The sequence below is a fragment of the Neophocaena asiaeorientalis genome, unplaced genomic scaffold (genome assembly GCF_003031525.2).
Source record: "Neophocaena asiaeorientalis asiaeorientalis breed wild unplaced genomic scaffold, Neophocaena_asiaeorientalis_V1.1 scaffold7, whole genome shotgun sequence".
Classification (NCBI taxonomy): Eukaryota; Metazoa; Chordata; class Mammalia; order Artiodactyla; family Phocoenidae; genus Neophocaena; species Neophocaena asiaeorientalis.
The window spans coordinates 980317-999673 of NW_020185337.1; the positions used below are offsets into that span (position 1 = coordinate 980317).

The 19357-nt window shown below is 43.9% G+C and overlaps 1 protein-coding gene across 1 annotated transcript in view; it reads left to right on the top strand.

Moving 5' to 3' along the window:
- NR3C2 (nuclear receptor subfamily 3 group C member 2) overlaps positions 1 to 19357 on the top strand; it is a 367875-nt gene that overhangs the window by 331420 nt on the left and 17098 nt on the right. The window contains exon 8 of the mRNA XM_024736174.1: positions 3074 to 3231. Coding sequence (XP_024591942.1) covers positions 3074 to 3231 — 158 coding nt within the window. The remainder of the gene's footprint in view (positions 1 to 3073; positions 3232 to 19357) is intronic.

A 19357-nucleotide genomic window follows, 5' to 3' on the forward strand; every position in this document is an offset into this window, starting at 1 on the left:
CCTCCATTCCTCCCTGTATACTCAGCCCACAGCCAGGAGCTTGTGTTTGCAGCCCCTCGTCCGCAGGGTCAGTGGAACCAGGCTTAGCTCCCTGCTCCAGTGTTCCTCAAGGTTTCTGAGGTTCCCAGTTTATCCTTTCTGGAATATAACCTTGGAAATGTACTCTTAGTTCCCCAACCAGGGATTGAACCCACGCCCTTAGCAATGCAAGTACGGAGTCCTAACCACTGGACCGCCAGGGAATTCCCTGGAAATGTACTCTTGAAATTCAGAGACAGTGATTTTATTCCCCTTTCCAAGTTATGTCACTAATCATTACTCTTAGAAAAATGTAAAAAAAAAAAAAGTATATCAGATGGGTGATAGAATTTAATTTTTTTTCTAAAATGCGTGTGATACTCATCCTTTGTAAACTTTGACCACTCCTTGTAATTGGTGTCTTATCCTTTTACATCCATTTAATCAGTCAGCCTATAATCAATTCTGATATCACTTTGAAGCTCCCTGAATTAATTTATTAGCTTCCAAGTAGCTCAGAACATTCAAGGCTGATTTTTGTAGATGCAGAAGAAGCAAAATCAAAAAGCAGAACAGAAGTAAAGAGTTTTACTGCAGCTTATTTCGCTAACCTGTGTTAGAACGTATGAAAAATTTTCTTCTTATTTAGAAGCTTAAATGACACACCTGATGTCCAGTGTATCAGGAAAGTTTCTAAGCAATGACATCAAGAGAAGATCATGTTCTTTTTGCTCACAGAGGAAAGCAGACCATCTTCCCACCCAGTTGCCTCTTTGCTCTTCTCCAGCCCATAGATTTTGGATGATTTCCGGGAGCCCTGCTGCATTTAATAAGTAAATTCAGAAAATCCGGGCAGACCTCCAAAATTTGAGGTTTTGCCTAAGTTCTCTTTTTTTGTGGTTTTGTTTCAACTTCTAAAATATCTGGCTGGGAAACTGGTACAATGTATTTCAGTCACAGCAGTAAAATACAAGTAATATTTGATACAAGTTGTTCATAATCTTGAGAATTTTGATAACACAGGTATCAGAAATATGAAGGCTTTTGGTTAATCTTAGTAGCTATACCAAATAGCATTGAAATACAGCTGTGAAATGTATTTACTCCATCCTAATGTTAGATAATTTTTTAAGGTATGACATCCATGAGTATCTATACTGAAAAACTAAAGGTTTACTCCATAACATTTTGAAACTTAAAAAAATAAATGTTTATCTGTGGGTGGGCAGTGTAGGCACTTACTCGCAAACTTTCAGTTTCTTTTGGAACGTTTTGGGTTAACATTAAAGTTTTGGTAGAAAGTGGATCTGTAGCTTCACTATTAACGTCCTGGTTATTACCATCCTGCTTTACGTTTTTTATACTTTTACAACAAGGGTTTAATTGCAAAGAAAAACAAACTGTTACATAATGGATGATATTTAATTCTGAACGTGAATGTCAAATATTTTAAACCACAACTAATATTGTGGCAGCCTCAGGAATTTGTGCAGTGGCCATTAGGGATTTATTTTTTCCCCACAAAAAATAGACTTAGATAAGCGACAAATCAAAAGCCTCAACAATTAAACTCAAGGAGAAGATTATTAACATCATATGGGAAGTTAATTTGCAAGATAATCTGTATCTTTATACAGGACAACAGGGTTTATTTGGAAACAGTGGTATTCCTGCTCCCAGGGTTACATGTAACACTCAAAAACATATTCAGCCATTCTAAAGAGCTGATGGCCCAAGTAAGTTATTATTTATACCAGTTATTGTAAATTAGCAAATAGGATGTGCACTAAGAAGTGAGAGTAAGAGCAATTTCAGACTCTATTATCGCAAGTTGAGTTTTTATTATCTTCATCATCCAAAAAGGAAAGTTCTAAGTGATTCGATTTTTCAGAGTTAAAGCATAAGCATAAGTACATATTGGCTGTGGTGAACAAAAGCAAACATGTAAGTAGATTTTCAAAGGGGACACCTGTAGCTTACACTCTGCCCTACATCTCTTCGCAGAACACAGACCCTGGTGCACCCCCTTCTCCATAAAGTGTGTTCACATGTGTCCTGGGAAAGAGCATCTCCTTTCAGGTCACAGAAACACTCGTATCCTTCCAGGTGCTGAATTTCAAAGTATTATTTTTAGTGAGATGTTTTTTGTTTCATTAGGAAAGCCAGCCACTCCATACAAAGAAAGAAGAAAACATAACCCTTAATTTTCTGTCTTATCGAAGATAATGATGAATGTGGTTCCTTCTCTTCGCAAGTTTTTGATCTTGCCTTGTATGCAGAGCACTGTTTTGTTACCTGTCACACACACAAGCCAGTGCACAGACCTGCCAGCAGGTCTGGGCAGTCACATGACAGTGCCTCGGTGGTCATGTGCTCTTGGAACAAAGAGGATGGGAAGTGCTTCTTTGCCACACACTGTCTTGCCCCTGGTAGATGTCAGGTTTCCCCGAGTGTCTTTGACATTGGAACTGGAATATGAAGATGTTGCTTTCTAATTCCAGCCCCAGCTTAGATTGTCTGTTGCTCTTCCAGTTGTCCTGGAAAATCAAAGTATATTTTCATATGTCTGAGGTATTGGCAAGTTGGGATTCATAAAAACTTTGATGACAGACCACAAGACAGTATAGCACTGTGGTTAAGAGACAGGCTTTGGAAACAGACAGACTTAAGGTTTATACCCTTCCTCTACCATGTATTTATTGTGTCCTTGTGCCAGCGATCAAACCTCCAGTCTTCAGTTTCCACATCTGTAAAATGAGAATAACATAATGATTATGTTGTAAGATTGATGTCAAGATTAAGCAAGCTAATATAAACAAAGTGCATTATAACATACACCCAATAAACCAGTTATTATTCTTTTGTATATGTGTGTGTACAAAGGTTAACCGTCATATAGCTGCCATGTTTATTCATAAATGCAATCATTGAGATTCAGTATCAATCTCAAAGCGTGAGCCTCATGACCTCAAAATAGTCTAAGCCATTTAACTATGAGGATGCTAAAGCTATTTTCCAACTTGGGAACTTATATGTCGGTATTCCTTCAACACAGTTCCAAAGGATGGCCTCAAAAGCCAGGCTGCGTTTGAAGAAATGAGGACAAATTACATCAAAGAACTGAGGAAGATGGTAACGAAGTGTCCCAACAATTCCGGGCAGAGCTGGCAGAGGTTCTACCAACTGACCAAGCTTCTTGACTCCATGCATGATGTAAGTAGAGCCTCTTGGTGCCTGTTAAATGAAGGATCCACAGCCACACACTGTGGACCCAAAGCAACTGGAGAGCTGAGCAAGTTCTCGAGGCTTTGGGAAGAATAGGGGTAAGTTATCCACGGGAGGCAGCAAGAGTTGAAAACTCAGGAGGAAAGAAGCGTTTCTTCAGAATACCTTTGAAACAAACTTCATGTAAAGGAAAAAGTGTGGCCTTTTTCCCTCCTGAGCGGAGTGTAAGAGAAATGTGCACCATGGTGGCAAAGCCTGAGCTCTGGGCCAGGGAAGGCCCTCAGATTTGCTACAGGTGTCAGATCAAGTTTCCCATTTCTGCTTGCAGTTTAGGAACTGTTTGGTTAATGAAAATGTTTGCTTTAACATTGCATAAATAGAGTCCATCTTCTACAACTGTTAATCTAATAACCCAATCTTTCAAAAACATTATTAGTGGTCCAGGGCCAGCTGCGATCATCTCATTTGTTGCCAACTTTTGGATCTTATGTTCAGTATTCTTCGTAGGAGTCACCTTTCTTGGCTTGTGTAAATGCGGAAAGTAAATTCTGAGCTGGTTTCTAATTTATTCAATTACAGATGTAGTGGTGGTTAGCAGTTTCTACAAAATACTGACTTGGATAACTTGGTTTGTTATGTCACTTAAAATATGCTTCTTGTTTCATTTTGCAAGCAGTTTCTCTAGTTCTGGCTCAAAAAACAGTTATACACGGTCATGCTAATTTAGCTTTTTTATATTTGGAAGGTTTTCCTACTTTCTTTTGGAAAATTTATTGCCCAAGTTCAGCCCATGTAATTTGGGTAAGAAACCCCTTTTCAAGTACTTCTGTGTTGTTGAGGACAATGTTGACAGGCTTGATGACCAGTATTATAACGGTATGACTACTGAAATAATGGTTCATCCTTTAGAGATTTGTTTATGCCGGTGGAATGGTATGGCCTTGTGGGTTGGTGGATAAAAGAATGTCACTTTCCACGGTTTCTACACTGAAGACCCTGTGCGTATCACGTTGGCCTTTGCTTTCTCTGAACGTTTCATACAATAAGAGTCAAATTTCCACAAGGTGAATAGAGCGATAGATAGCTTTGCTAATTATTAGTGGCCTAAAAGCATGGCTTAATAGAAAATCTCAGGGATAAGAAATGATGGTCTACAGGACTTTGGGGAACACAGCAAACGATGCCATCCACAGCCCTCACAAGAGGAAGTAAAGGAAACTAGACCATGGCGCAGGATCACCTACCCGAGAACAAGCAGCACGGTTACTCGCTCCTGTCGGTTTTCTTGAAAGTCCTTCTTAGTGGAGCTGGGGTGGGGGCGGAGGAACAGCAGGTGTGATTCTCTCTTGATGAATTCTGTCATTTGTGCAAATGATTGGGCAGGCACAAGCGCAGTTTCAAAATGAGTGTGTAAGTGTTATCACAGCATATGAAAAGAGATGATACATTTTGAAGCAATTTACATGTAATGAGACTGACAATAGAAGTTAAAACTTGTGTATCCACAGCCTTTCGGGATCTCCGTGCCTTGAGCACAGTAGGAGAGTGGAAACCCTCGGAGGCTGCACCAGTGGTCAAGGTGTCAAACCGTCCTCTGCTGGCTTGTTTTTAGTGCAGCACAGTGCTTGGCACAAGATAGGAACTCGGTGAACAGTTGCCAAATCATAAATGATGACTTGCTGCAAAATCCCCCAAGGCAAATCAATGTCTTTTTAGTATTCTTTCTATTATGGTATAATTGATACAAAATAAACCAAACGTACTTAGCGCATACCATGTGAGAAGTCTGACACGTGTCTACACCCATGAAACTATCATCGCAATCAAGACAGCAAACATATCCATCGCTCCAGAAGTTTCCTTGTGCCTTTTTTTAATTGAAGTATAAGTGATTTACAATGTTGTGTTAATTTCTGCTGTACAGCAAAGTGATTCAGTTATACAAATATATATATTCTTTTTCACATTCTTTTCCATTATGGTTTGTCACAGGATATTGAATATAGTTCCCTGTGCTGTACAGTAGGACCTTGTTGTTTATCCATAACCTTTCCTGCTACCTACTACTCCCCAGGTGCTTTCCATATTGCTTTCTGGCAATGTAGATTAGTTTATGTATGCTAGTGTCTCATATACATGGAATTATGCAGTAGATAGTCTTTGGTAGCTGGCATCCTTCACTCGGCGTAATTATTTGGGGATTCATCCATGCTGTTGCCATATATCAGTACTTCATTTCTACTTATTGCTGACTAGCGTCCCATCGTAAAGATATTTCACAGTTCGGCGGTCCTATCACCTATTGATGGACATTTGGGTTGTTTCCAGATTGGGCGCTACTAACAGATAAAGTTGCACTGAACATCGTGTATACGTCTCTGTGTGGACATTGCTTTCTTTTTCCTGAGTCAATAGCTAGCAGCGGAAGACTGGGTCATATGGTAGGTATGTTTTCGTTGTTTACGAGATCACCGAACGGTCTTCCAAAGTCACTGGACAATTGTGCATTCCCTCGAGAAGTGTGTGTGAGTTCAGATTGTCCCACATCCTTGCTAACACTATCATTAGTCTTTAGTTCTAGCCGTCCTCATAGCTGTGTAGCGACGTCTCCCTGTGGTTTTAGTTTGCATTTCTCTCGTGATTAATGCTCTTTTCTTGTGCTTATTCACCATCTTTGCTGAAGTATCTGTTCACCTCTTTTGCTCATTTTTAAAAACTGGATTGTTCGTTTGTAATTAGATTGTTGAGTTTTGAGACTCCTTTATATATTCTAGATACAATTCCTTTATAAGGTATATGACTTGCAAGTATTTTCTCCCAGGCCGTGGTTTATCTTTTCATTCTCTTAACAGTGTCTTGTGCAGAGCAGGGATTTTGAATTCTAATAAAGTCCGATTGATTATTTTTTTATTTTGTGAATTATGTTTTTGGCTGTAGCTAAGAAATCCTTGTCTAAGCCAATGTCACAAAGCTTTTCTCTTCCATTTTCTTCTAGAGATCATTGTCCTTCATTGACTGATACGTAGTGTCTCAAAAACCTTTTCTTCATGTATTATTTTTTCTGAGTATTTTTGGTTATTTCTGGTGGAAGGGTAAATCCAATCCACCTTACTCCACTTTGGCTAGAAGGAGAACATTCTTTTGGGAATCACTGGAATCACTTTAATTCTAAAACCTTTATTTTAAGCAATCAAAAATGTTTGCCCTTAGAAGTAGCCTAACAGAAGCATCTTGAATGCTCTGTTTATATTCCCATCCCAGACAGAACATTGAAAAATGCATCGTAAGTCTAGAGGGACCTTTCTAACATTCACGCTTACTCAGACTTGAGACTGCCTACAGCTTTTTCATTAGAGTAAATAAAAGAGTCAACATTTGTAGAATTTTCTTCCAGGGAACAAAGAGCTACAGAAAGACTGGCTCTGTACTCAGAGCCTCGTTCTGGTCACCTTGTGGAAAGACAGCATGTGTTCCTAAGGGTCACACAAACAAAAACCCTGTGCTGGGCTTCCCTGGTGGCGCAGTGGTTGAGAGTCCGCCTGCCGATGCAGGGGACGCGGGTTTGTGCCCCGGTCCGGGAAGATCCCGCGTGCCGCGGAGCAGCTGGGCCCGTGAGCCATGGCCGCTGAGCCTGCGCATCCGGAGCCTGTGCTCCACAACGGGAGAGGCCACAACAGTGAGAGGCCCGCGTACCGCAAAAAAACCAAACAAACAAACCCTGTGCATGTAAATCAAAGTTCTGCTTAAATAGCGTGCATAGTACGCAGCCCTCAGGACACACATCCATAGATTTGGGGACACGTGTACACAGCTCTCGTGATGCATGGTTTTCTCCCACTTGGTGCGCACATGGGTTGGCAGAGCAGTGCCGAGGTGCGTGGAAGGAACATTCTCTGAAAGAACAGGTTGGCAGTTAAGTATTTGAACTGGTCAGCAACTTTAATGAATCACAAGCCCTCCAAACATCAATCTTCCCCCAAAAAAAGATTCAAAGAAAGCAGCTGTGGCCAGGCTTCCCAGGATAGGTGTATTTTTGCGTTGTAAATGGGCGTTATATGTAAAGCATATAGATTCCTTATTCTAGAGAGAACAGAGAATTACTAGTCACTTTCTAGGTATTGCTGTGAATGGCAGTTAATTTCCTGTGAGTGTAAGAGGCACATTTCTAATGAATTTGTTGGTAACTTCTACTCATTCACGGAGATCAGGGACTATTTATGTTACTATCAGTGTGTAGAACAGCTGGTAAACATTAATGGATGATATTAGTGTTTCTTAGAGGCAAAAAAAATTGCCCTTTCTCTGTTAACTAGTTTCAAGGTTATACTGTTGTGATTGACTTTATTTCCATGTACACGCTAGCCTACAGAGTGCCTCATGCCTAGCAAAATTGACGAGATTGCAGAGGATACAAAATAAACGTGGGACACCAACCCAACCCTCAGATTGCTTAGATTCTAGAGAGACAGCTAGAGTGTAATACAAGGCAGAAGGTAACTAGGGGCAGTGGGACCTTTGGGAGTACCCGCATGTTCATTCATTCATGTGACTGAGCCCCTACCATGTTCTAGGACCAGAGGTGCAAGTGGGAACAGAATGCCCGTCCTTAGGAATCCCACTCACCCTGATGGAGGAAGAGGTTCATCCCATTCAAAAGGGGAAGCCGAGGGGTGAACATTGGTTTGGATGCCTCAGTACCTGTGTTATTTCATGCAGTTCTAAAAACCGCCTACAAGCTGGGTATTATTCTCATTATTCCCATTCCTGTCCTTAGGAATCCCACTTGCTCTGATAGAAGAAGAGGTTCATCTCATTCAACAAATACATTAGTGTCTAAAAGCACCAGGCAGGGCACTAGTGGGAGAGACCCAAACCTGGCCACGGGGGGCTTTCTGCCTGCTCAGGACCACCAGACAGCACTGTACAGGGTGGCGGGCCGGGAGCTCTGTAGAGATGAGCACACCATGAGTCATGGGATCACTGATGTTTATTCTCAGTTGCTGGAAAGGCTTGCCAAGAAGGTCTAGGAGCCAGCTGTGCTGGGCAGGTGTCGTGGCAGGCTTCCAGTGGTGGGGTAGGGGCATCTCAGAGAATCTTTCTTTTGTAGAAGAAGAGACAGAGGTCCAGAGAGTGATTTCTCAAGGTCCTTAGGTAGCCAGTGGCAGCTTGGAACCCTCTTAACTGACTGGCACTCTCTGTGCCACCCACGTGTTGCAGGAGGGCTTTGGGCTGATCATGGCTGCTGGGTTTCAGGCTGGGCTGCATCTCTGGAGATCAGGAAATGAGTATATTGAAAATAGCTGCACTGCTCTCCAGCTCTCCAGACTCATTTTGCTCTTCCCTGGCATCTTCTGGGATGCGTTGTTTTTTGTGAGGCATTGGTTACATCTTGAAGGCAGTGAACCTGGTGTTATATTAAAATGTCATGCACGTTCAGCAGTTCCCAAAACCAGATGTTGGGTCTGCCTCACCATAAGCTGAGCCGTCTTTGGTGGGGAGGGCTTTCATCTCTGCCAATGATCGTTAAACCCGGCTAAGAACCTACCCATTGCCTGGGCAGGTACCGGCAAGTCCCTCGGCGTGACCAGGGGGTCCTGTTGCTGAGTGATCGCTTTCTGTGGTTGCAGAGGGAAGGCTGCACAGCCCAGGTGGCTCTGCTCCAGCCAGGCTCTCAGAGCCGAGCTTCCCTTCTGCAAGGGGGATGCAGACGAGATAGGAGCAGAACGTCTGGTGATACAGTACCTCCCTGAGTGCCCACTGGGAGACTCCCTGCTTTCCGTGGAGAGGGCATTACGTTTCAGTTTCGTGATCATCAACAAAAGAGACATCGCTGCAAGCAGCTGGATCTATTAACGAATAATTTTGAGATCCCCATTGCTCATTTAACGAGTGGGTGCTTTTGCATCCGGCAGTGATAGTGGCAGTTTCCATCATGACCACGCTCGAGGTGGTTTTCAGAGCAATGCAGATCTATTTCTTCCCGCACACTGAAGCATGCCAGCCCCCAGGTTGGGTGGATCCACCGTTTGGGCTGTCCGCTGCTTTGACGTCTGATTCTGTTTCACGTCATTACAGTCAGTATCTCCTCGAGAAAAGTTCCAAGGCCCACATGGGGATCTGCCACAGAATTGTGACCACTGGAGACAGCAGATAGAGCATGGCCTCTGCTGCTCCACCAACATTTCTCTCAGTAAACTTGGGCACTTGGCCTAAATTTTTGGCCGTCCGTTTTTTCAGCTGTAAAATGGGAGGAATAATAATAATTTCCTACCCATCTTGTAGGAAATTTTTAGAAGCGCATGAAATAACACAGGTACTGAGGAGTCCACAGGTAACAGGCACCGAACAAATATTCGCCCCTCCGCTTCCCCTTTTCCAAGACTGTGTTTGAGTTTCCCAAAACCCTGTCTCTGTACCACCAAAGAGCATCATATATCAGGCAGTTTTAGTTTACTTTCAGCCCAGAGACACTCAGACAAGCACATGGCAGAGCCTTCAAGGGGGTGACAGTGTAAAGTTGGCAAGATCAAGCAGGGACATGAGCAGGAAAGGCCATTCTACAGGGTGGGGCAGTCACCTAGTCGCGAATCACATAGACCGAGGTCAGTATAGAAGCCTTTCCGAGGCACTTCCGGTCCCGGTGCTCTACGTGTGCTGCCACTTACCAGGGGAGGCTGGTGTTGCTAGAACGTGTTGGGTGTGCTTGAGACACTTTCAGATTCACAGATGGGATGGAAGGTGTTTGGTAATGGAGACAAGGGCAGATTGCTGTGAGGTCACCATCAGGAAAGATGGATGTTGGTGAATGAAAACCCTTGCCCCTGTGATATGATTGTTGGCAGTATTACACGGCCTTCTTCTTTGACGAGACCATGACTAAGAAAGATTCTAAATAAAGGCAGATTTGCTTATCGCCAGAGTCAGCAAAGTGAGCAAAGCCTTATCTTTCAGAGCACGAGGGAGGGGCAAAGACCCACTCATCCGGGAAAAGAAATCTTCATAGGTAAAGATTTCAAATTAATTGAGTAATTGACTGGGCAGATCTTACTCTTTGTCTAGTTGGTGAAACCAACGGGACAGGTATTAATGGTTCACGGCGTCTCTCTCTGCAGCCCTATTTTTGCATTTGCCTCTACAAATTTCCCACTTCAAGGGTATAGCAGGGCTTCCCTGGTGGCGCAGTGGTTGAGAGTCTGCCTGCCGATGTGGGGGACACGGGTTCGTGCCCCGGTCCGGGAAGATCCCACATGCCGCGGAGCGGCTGGACCCGTGAGCCATGGCCGCTGGGCCTGTACGTCTGGAGCCTGTGCTCCACAACGGGAGAGGCCACAGCAGTGAGAGGCCCGTGTACCGCAAAAAAAAAAAAAAAAAAAAAAAGGGTATAGCAGCGTCCAGACTGCATTGCCCTGGGTGAATTATGCCAATGAATGCTTATTTTCATCTAAAAAAATTTCAGTTTTGTCTGCATAACTGAAAAAAAATGCATCAAATATATTTAAAAATAAAAAATGGGGGAAGATGGGAAAAAAATAGGTCTGAATGTTCTGTTTTTTCAGCATTGTGGATAAATAGGGAAAGGATGACTTTGGGTGTGGTGTGAAAAGGTCTAGGCAGTTCCAGGATTGGTGTGTTTCATGCACTGGTAGCTGGGGCCACAAAGCCCAGCTGGAAGATGCAACTGCCTGTAGATACAACATGTCCTTGCGTGTTGTACCTCCTTTGTTCACCATGTTCATGGTTAAGGTTACTGCTGCTCAGTTGTGTTGCCGATCACAGTTGTGTTTCTCCAGGCTACCCTGTAGGTGCCCCAGGAGGCTGTTGCTTGATGTAGTCGTACTCATTGAGCTTTGCCTTTGTCACTTGTGCTTTTGGTGTCACATCCAAAAAATCATTGTGAAAGACAGTGTCAAAGGGCCCGGGGCGGGCAGACACCACCGGGCCAGGCACTGTGCTGGTGCTGAGGATACAACAGTAGCCAAGGAGACTAGGCCCCTGCCCTCCAAGTGTGCGGTCCGATGGGGGAATAGAGTAGACAGGGAAACTGGGAATCAGAATGCAGAGTGCTGGGTGCTCGAAGTGGACTGGAAAGCCCATGGGCCGGGCCGGCGGGGTTGGGGCGGGCATCCAGAAGGTGAAGTGGCAGGGTGGAGATGGGCCAGGGCAGCAGATGACGGAAGCCCCAAAGGCAAAGTAGGAGTTGACCAGACAGACAGAGGGAAGCTCACCGAAACCAAAGGAGTTACTATGCCAAAGGAGAAGGGTGCATGGTGATTTTGAGAAATGGAGCATTTCATTGTATCCAAGGAATGGAGAAAAATAAGGATGGAGACAATGAAAGGATCTGTAAAACCATGTTGAGGGAGCTACTGAGAGATTTTGAGCACATCTGTAGAGTCTAGCGCCGCTCCTTCCAAGGTGGTAACCACTGGCCATGTGCGGCTCTTGACATGTAAATTTAGTTAAATTGAAAATTGAGTTCCCCTATCACACTAGACACATTTCGAGTGCTCAAGCAGCCACATGTGCCCAGTTGCCATCATCTTGGGCAGGGCAGACGGTCATATTGACAGTACTGATCTGGAAAGTCTATTAGAAGAGGAGCAGAGGGCCAGTTAGGATGCTGGTGCAGTGGTGCAGGTAAGAGATGGGGGCTGGGGGCTAAGTTAGAGTAGGGGCAGGGGGACCTAGGACATATTCAGGTGGTGGGATGGATGGTTCTTGGTGGCGGATAGGATGGAGAGGTTGTGAGAGAGGAGGGAGCAGATCTAAGATGACCCCCAGGGCTTCCCTGGTGGCGCAGTGGTTGAGAGTCCGCCTGCCGATGCAGGGGACACGGGTTCGTGCCCCGGTCCGGGAGGATCCCCACATGCCGTGGAGGGGCTGGGCCCGTGAGCCACGGCCGCTGAGCCTGCGCGTCTGGAGCCTGTGCTCCACAACGGGAGAGGCCACAACAGTGAGAGGCCCGTGTACCGCAAAATAAATAAGTAAGTAAGTAAGTAAATAAATAAATAAATAAATAAATAAAATGACCCCCAGGATTCGGACGTAGGTTGGTGGATGGAGTGGCACCAGCACTGGGCGAGGGGATGCAGGGGAGGAGCTTTGTGAGTGGAGAAGATAAGGGTGTTTTAGATGTACTGACTTGAGGTGCCCTGAGGAGTCCCGGGGAAATGTCAGGCGAGCTCAGGGCTCCATGGAGATGAGGAGGCAAAGTGCTGATACTACCTGAGGAGGTACAGCGCATGGTGGTCACTGAAGCCCAGGGCTCGACAGAACTGCCTGGACATCAGTGTGGCCATACGGTGGACAGAACCGAGCCCAGAGGAAGAGAACCACCAAGGGACCAAAACCAGGAAGACGCCTGCAGAGGGTCTGGGCAGGAGCTGCCGCTGAGGTGAGATAAGAAGGCAAAAAGAGGGACACGGGGGACAAGCCAGAAAAGCGTGTGTCCCCCCCGTGCAAATGTTGGGGCAGAGGCTGCAGACAGGTCAATTCACAGAAAGTCTGAAAAACACTTCGGTAGCCATAGCAACGAGAAGGTTTTTGTGAGGAATAGCTGATTGATTCACCTAGGTTTCCAGTAACTCTGTCGGAAACCACAAAGCCACCAGGGGCTGCAGGAAGCTTTGAAAAGGTCAAGGTGTTGTCTGGTAAAGCCCTTTAGTAAAACTCCTTTAATAAAATAGAACTATAAGTCTTTCTCTGATGTGATGGCAGGTATGTAAAAGGAGCATTTTGAACGTGGTTGAGTGAACTTGCAAAGTTTTGTGTTTATGTGTTTAGATACAGTGAAGAAATCACAGTAGCCTAGCAAACTATCTTTATAAATAACCCCCAAACAAACTTTGCTATGGACCTAGACCCGTGTATGAGTAGTTTTGAATTAGTGAAAGCTTTATTATGTATTATATACATATATAATGTACTATATATTAATACATGTATATGTACTATTTATAGATAAATGATAGATAGATAGATTAGATAGGCAGGCAGACAGACACATAGGTAGGTAGGTAGATAGATGGGTAGGTGAATGGATGGATGGATGTGAGTGTTCGGCATTGAAGAGCTATAGATACAGATATGAGATTTCGGCATCAAAGGGAGCCATGATGCTTCAGAGCTGGTCTTGTGCTTCAGGTCATGATTTTATCAGTAATGTTGGTCCTGAGTCCTTTCTCACCCATCACCTTCACATCACACCGTAATTACAAGGACAGTTGATTTCCACATACAGCCACAGAACTTTATCTCCTTTGGCCTTTGCTCATGGTTTTCTCCAGCTGACTTAATGCAAAACCTGGGTTATTTCCTTACCTCCTTGGCAAAGGTTGATTTCAAACGTTTAGACATTTTCAGTGGCTACTGTTTAGACTCTTTAAGACAATGCTTACCAACTGCTGACCAGTCACCCGGACACATTCTAAGATGCAGTTGTATTTGACTTTAGAGAAATGAGGAAACAAACTTCAAAACGGGAGCTCGTCGTTCCTTTTTATTTTTTTTTAATTGTGGTAAAATACACAAACAAAATTTACTACTTTAACCGTTTCTAACTGTGCAGTCCAGTAGTGTTAAGTACATTTGCACTGTTGTGCAACCAATTTCCAGAACTCTTCATCTTGCAGAACTGAAACTCTCTACCTGTTAACTCCTGCTTCCCCTCCCCGCACCAGAACAGCCACCATTCTGCTTCCTGTCTCTGAATCTGACTGTTCTAGGTACCTCATCTATGTGGACTCATACAGTATTTGTCTTTTGAGACTGGCCTATTTCACTTAGTATGATATCCTCCATTGCCATCCATGTTGTAGCATACGTCAGAATTTCCTTCCATTTCAAGGTAAATCATAATCCACTATATGTATAGACTACATTTTGTTTACCCATTCATCTGCCGACAGACACTTGGCTTGCTTTACTTCTTGGCTATTGTGAATAATGTTGCTGTGGACATGGGTGTGCAGATATCTCTTTGAGACCCTACTTTCAATTTGGGGGGTAAATTCTTAGACATAGAATTCCTGGGTCACGTGATAATTCTATGTTAAATTTTTTGAGGAACCACCAAACTGTTTTCCAGTTATTTTTACCTTCCCACTAACAGGGCACAAGGGTTACAGTCTCACCAACACTTGTTATTTGCTGGGGGGTTTTTTGATAGTGGCCATCCTAACAGGTTTTGAAGTAGTATCTCATTGTGGTATTGGTTTGCGTTTCCCTAATGATTAGTGATACTGAACATCTTTCAGTGTGCCTATTGGCCATTTGTATGTCTTCTTTGGAGAATTGTCCAGTTTCTTTGCCCATTTTTAAAAATTGGTGTTTTTCTTGTTGAGTTGTAGGCATTCTTTATATATTCTGGATTTTAACCCCTTATCCAATATATGATTTGCAAATATTTTCTCCCATTCCATGGGTTTTTGTCTTGGTGTCAAAAATCTTTCTCTTATGAACTTACAATGATAACAGACAGTAGTTTGTTCCTTTTAATCCTTAACTGGCAAAATTAAAGATTATGTCTGATCCCAATTTATTTAAAGAGAGGGGAAGAAGCATTTTCTTCTTATGATAACCACTCCTTTGGCTTCGTTATTCATTTCATAAGTTTCATAAGTATACCCACAGAACATGTGCCATTGTTCACAGCTAGTTTTGAAAATCTGTAAGAAAAGAAAGTCCTGTAAGGATGCTGGGGAGAAACTTGGACCTTGCCTTTTTCAGGGATGTTAAGGGAAATGTGCATTCCGTTTCCACCTGACCCCGTGAGATTTATGATGCCATAGGGTGAGCTTTCTGGAAAAAATGCATCAGATAGAAAGATCCACTGAGGGTCCAGGAAGCCACGCTCATAGAAAATCACATCTGACGTACAGGAATCTTGCCAATCTGAAATCTGTCTAGGGAAGATTTTGGACAGCTATCTCATTGTCTAACACCTGTGTCTATAAATCCCCCCCCTTAGGCAGCCTAAATCCCTCCTCTTACAATTAAAATAACTATATAATGCCTGGGATTTACCTAGTGCCTTTCTTCCTAAGTCCTAGCACTAAAGCCTTCTAATATCTCCATGAAGGAAGGATGAGTAAATACTACTATTTACACTTCATCACCTCATCTTAATTCCTTTCTCTATAAAAAGGGAATAATAGTAATATTTACTCATTTCCTTTTACCCTGTGTATAGAGAAAAGAATTAAGGGAGGGAGTGATTAAGCGCATTTTCCCTGGTTCATGAGCGAGGCAGGTGCAGAAGGCAGGAGCAGAGGGGAGAGAAGCCCCTGTGGAGGATGGCAGTGCAGAGCCAGCCCTGCACCTGGTCAGCCCTATGGCTCCTGGTAGCTTAGCTGCCACTTCGGGGGCCCCGCACATAAAAGGGCCCCCCTCTTGGCTTAATGGTCTGCTGTCACCATCTTGAAATTCTTAGCAAACTTTGAACAAGGGGCCCCAAGTTTTCATTTGGCACTGAGCCCCACAAACAATGCAGCCTGTCCCGGGCATAATATAATCTTTTTAAGATCATGTTGATCAGAGGAGATGCTGAGCGTGAAGAGCAGTTTGCAGCCCATGGTGCACCGTGCAAATGTGTCTGTGGAAGAAGCAGGGGTAGGAAAGGCAGAAAGCTTCATTGGAGCAGGGCGTGAGGACTGAAGGGAACAAGAGACACCAATGCCCTGTAAAGGAACCTTAAAACTAAAATCATTTTAAATGACTGAGATTGAAAAGGCTGGGAAGATGCCAGTGGATTGATTTTATTTATCACTGTCATGGTTAATGGGACTAGAAATTGTATATGGTTTCACAGTACAGTAAATAAGTGTCCTTTTGGTGGACTATTTAGTGTCTTTTTTTTTTTTTTTTTTTTTGCTGTACGCGGGCCTCTCACTGTTGTGGCCTCTCCTGTTGCGGAGCACAGGCTCCGGACGCGCAGGCTCAGCTGCCATGGCCCACGGGCCCAGCCGCTCCGCGGCATGTGGGATCTTCCCGGACCGGGGCACGAACCCACGTCCCCTGCATTGGCAGGAGGACTCTCAACCACTGCGCCACCAGGGAAGCCCTTTTTTTTGCGTTTTTGTTGGTGATTTTGCTGTTTAAAATTGTCCCCAGATGTACTGCCCACACACTGTCTTGTGCTTTTCAGCGCAAGGAGGCTGTGATGTGACTTATGGAGAAAATAAGCTTCGTTCGGGCATGAGTTATAATAATGCTGTTGGCCGTGAGTTCAGTGTGAAGGAATCAGCAACACACATGGGAATAAGGTGTCTTTAAACAGAAACACGTAAAACAAGGTTATGTATCACTTGTTTGATGAAAATGTTGTGACCAGTAGCTTGTGGGAACCTAACCCTCTATATCCCTAGGAGCAAAGGTTCTGTATTCGCTGACTCACTCTTGGCAATGACTTTATAGAGCATAACTACCATGAACAATGGGAATCAACTGTAAATGTGTGTGAACTGCAGTGACTATAGGTTCAAAGGTCAAAAATGGAAGACATGAGTGATGGGAACTCTCCATTTAAATGACAAATTCTGGATCCTTTAAGCTGGGCAATGTTTTCGGTTCCCTAGTTCAACCCCTTTATGGACAAGGATTCTTTCTAAAGCCTTTTTTTTTTTTTTTTAATTTTATTTATTTATTTTTGGCTGCGTTGGGTCTTTGTTATAGTGTGTGGGCTTCTCATTGCAGTGGCTTCTCTTGTTGCGGAGCACAGGCTCTAGGCATGCTGGCTTCAGTAGTTGTGGCATGCGGCCTCAGCAGTTGTGACTCGCGGGCTCTAGAGCGCAGGCTCAGTAGTTGTGGTGCACGGGCTTAGTTGCTCTGAGGCATGTGGGATCTTCCCAGACCAGGGCTCGAACCCATGTCGCCTGCATTGGCAGGTGGATTCTTAACCACTGCACCACCAGGGAAGCCCTCTAAAGCATTTTTTAAAGCCTTGAAGAATCTGTATAATATTTGGAACACCAGATCTGGCCACCACCATATCACTTGATTCATATACTTCTTTTGCCCACATTTAATATTTCTAAAATCAGGAAACATCTTATACTTGCTTTATTTATTTTAGCAAACAACCAAAACCTGTCCTCCCAAGGCTGTTACTGAATCCCTGGCATGCCTTCCAATCCAGGGCCAGCAGACTGTTTCCATAAAGGACCAGGTAGTAAATGCTGTAGGCCTTGTGGGTCCCATGGTCTTTGCCACAGCTACTCAGCTCTGTCACTGTAGCCTGAAAGCAGCCACAGATAGTATCTAAATGAATGAGCATGGCTGGGTTCCAGTAAAACTTTTTCATATAATTTTCATCTGTCACAAAATATTCTTTAGATTTTTTTTGCAACCACTTAAAAGTGTAAAAAACAAAATGAAAAGACTTACAAACACCATTATTAGGTCAGATTTGCCCTGGAGGCCCGACTTTGCCAACCCCTGATTCATTCAGTGTCATCGTAGGATCAAAGGAAGAAATTCAGCCACCTTGGTCTCTACTGTAGTGTCCCTGCTTGGATCAGAAGAGGCCTTTGGTCCTTAGCCAGTGGTGTCTGCCCTTGTTACTCAGTGTTCCTTTTCTTTCAGAGCCTGAAGTAAGGATTTAACTGCTTAATCTTGATGTAACCAGACAGTAAAGTTGGTAACTTATAAATATGAATCGGTTTAGGTTTTTACATTGTTCCGTGTAGCGTACATTTGCAAGAAGGATCTAGAAAATACTGAAAACAAAAGTAGCAAAAGTTCATACTTCTATATACAGTAACGTGCCAATGCATTTCACACATAACCCTTTCATTAGATTTCCTTTGTTCAGCAATGTTCTAATTATCCCCTTATCTTTAAGCTCTACTTTCTGCTTTTGCGTTGTGTCATTTTTCTTTGTGTTTTTCACATGTACAACAGACCTTATTCACAGGAAGGCGGGGCCGCGATCTAGAATGAGGCTTGTAATACAAGGAAACTTAAACAGAGTGGAAATTAAATAAATTTAAGTACCAAAAAAAAAATAATCGGAAGGAAATTGAACCCATCTTGCTTAGCACCGCATCCAAACAACGTATTTTGAAGATTTATTCATCACTGACCAGAGATCAGTGACTGGTGTTGAATTTATTATGAAAATGGTGATGAGGAACGAATTAAAATGTAACCTCAGATAACAGTCAGATGCTGATGGATGGGAAGCAGAGGTGAGTGCTCAGAAATGCCCTTCCCATCCCGGCCACCAGCCCGTTCCTGGGCACCTGGTGTGGCCCAGCTGCTCCAGCCCGTACCAGCCTAGACTCAGGGACCAGCCCTTTGAGGCCACAGGGGACATCCCTGGCGTCGTCAGGCAGCTGGGCCTCTGGAAGCAGAGCCAGAGGTGCCCATTTTGGCCTGGAGTCACCCTTGCAGAGAGTCCGCTTGCCTAGAATTCGCAGGCAGGGCTGACATGAGCAAGCAACCCCACCGAGGCTTGTCTCCTGCTTCAGGGACACACTTGAATCCAGATGCCCGCCTCCATGTGGGCTGGCCCTTGGCAGAGGACAGCAGTTTTTTAAAATAAGGAATCAACAAAAGATACCCCTTCCAGATGGCAGCTTTGCTGCTGCCGGTGGCAGTTCAGAGCCCTGTAACACCCTGCTAAGTTCCCGAAATGCCTCCTGTAGGCCAAGAATTTAGCTGATACATTGAGCGTACTGACAGCCAAGCTTTTGGCCAAAAAATACCCTTTTGGTGAGTGTTTAAAATCCAATCTTTTCAGGTATTTTTCTGATGGCACCTTTTTTTTTTTTAATTGAAGTATAGTTGATTTACAATGTTGTCTTAATTACTGCTTTACAGCAGAGTGATTCAGTTATACATATATATACATTCTTCTAATATTCTTTTCCATTATGGTTTATCATAGGATAGTTTTTTCATTAAATTATTTATTTTTGGCTGCGTTGGGTCTTCGTTGCTGCGCGCGGGCTTTCTCTAGTTGCGGCGAGCGGGGGCTGCTCTTCGTTGCGGTGCACAGGCTTCTCATTGCGGTGGCTTCTCTTGTTGCAGAGCACAGGCTCTAGGCATATGGGCTTCAGTAGTTGTGGTTCGTGGGCTCTAGAGTGTAGGCTCAGTAGTCGTGGCGCATGGGCTG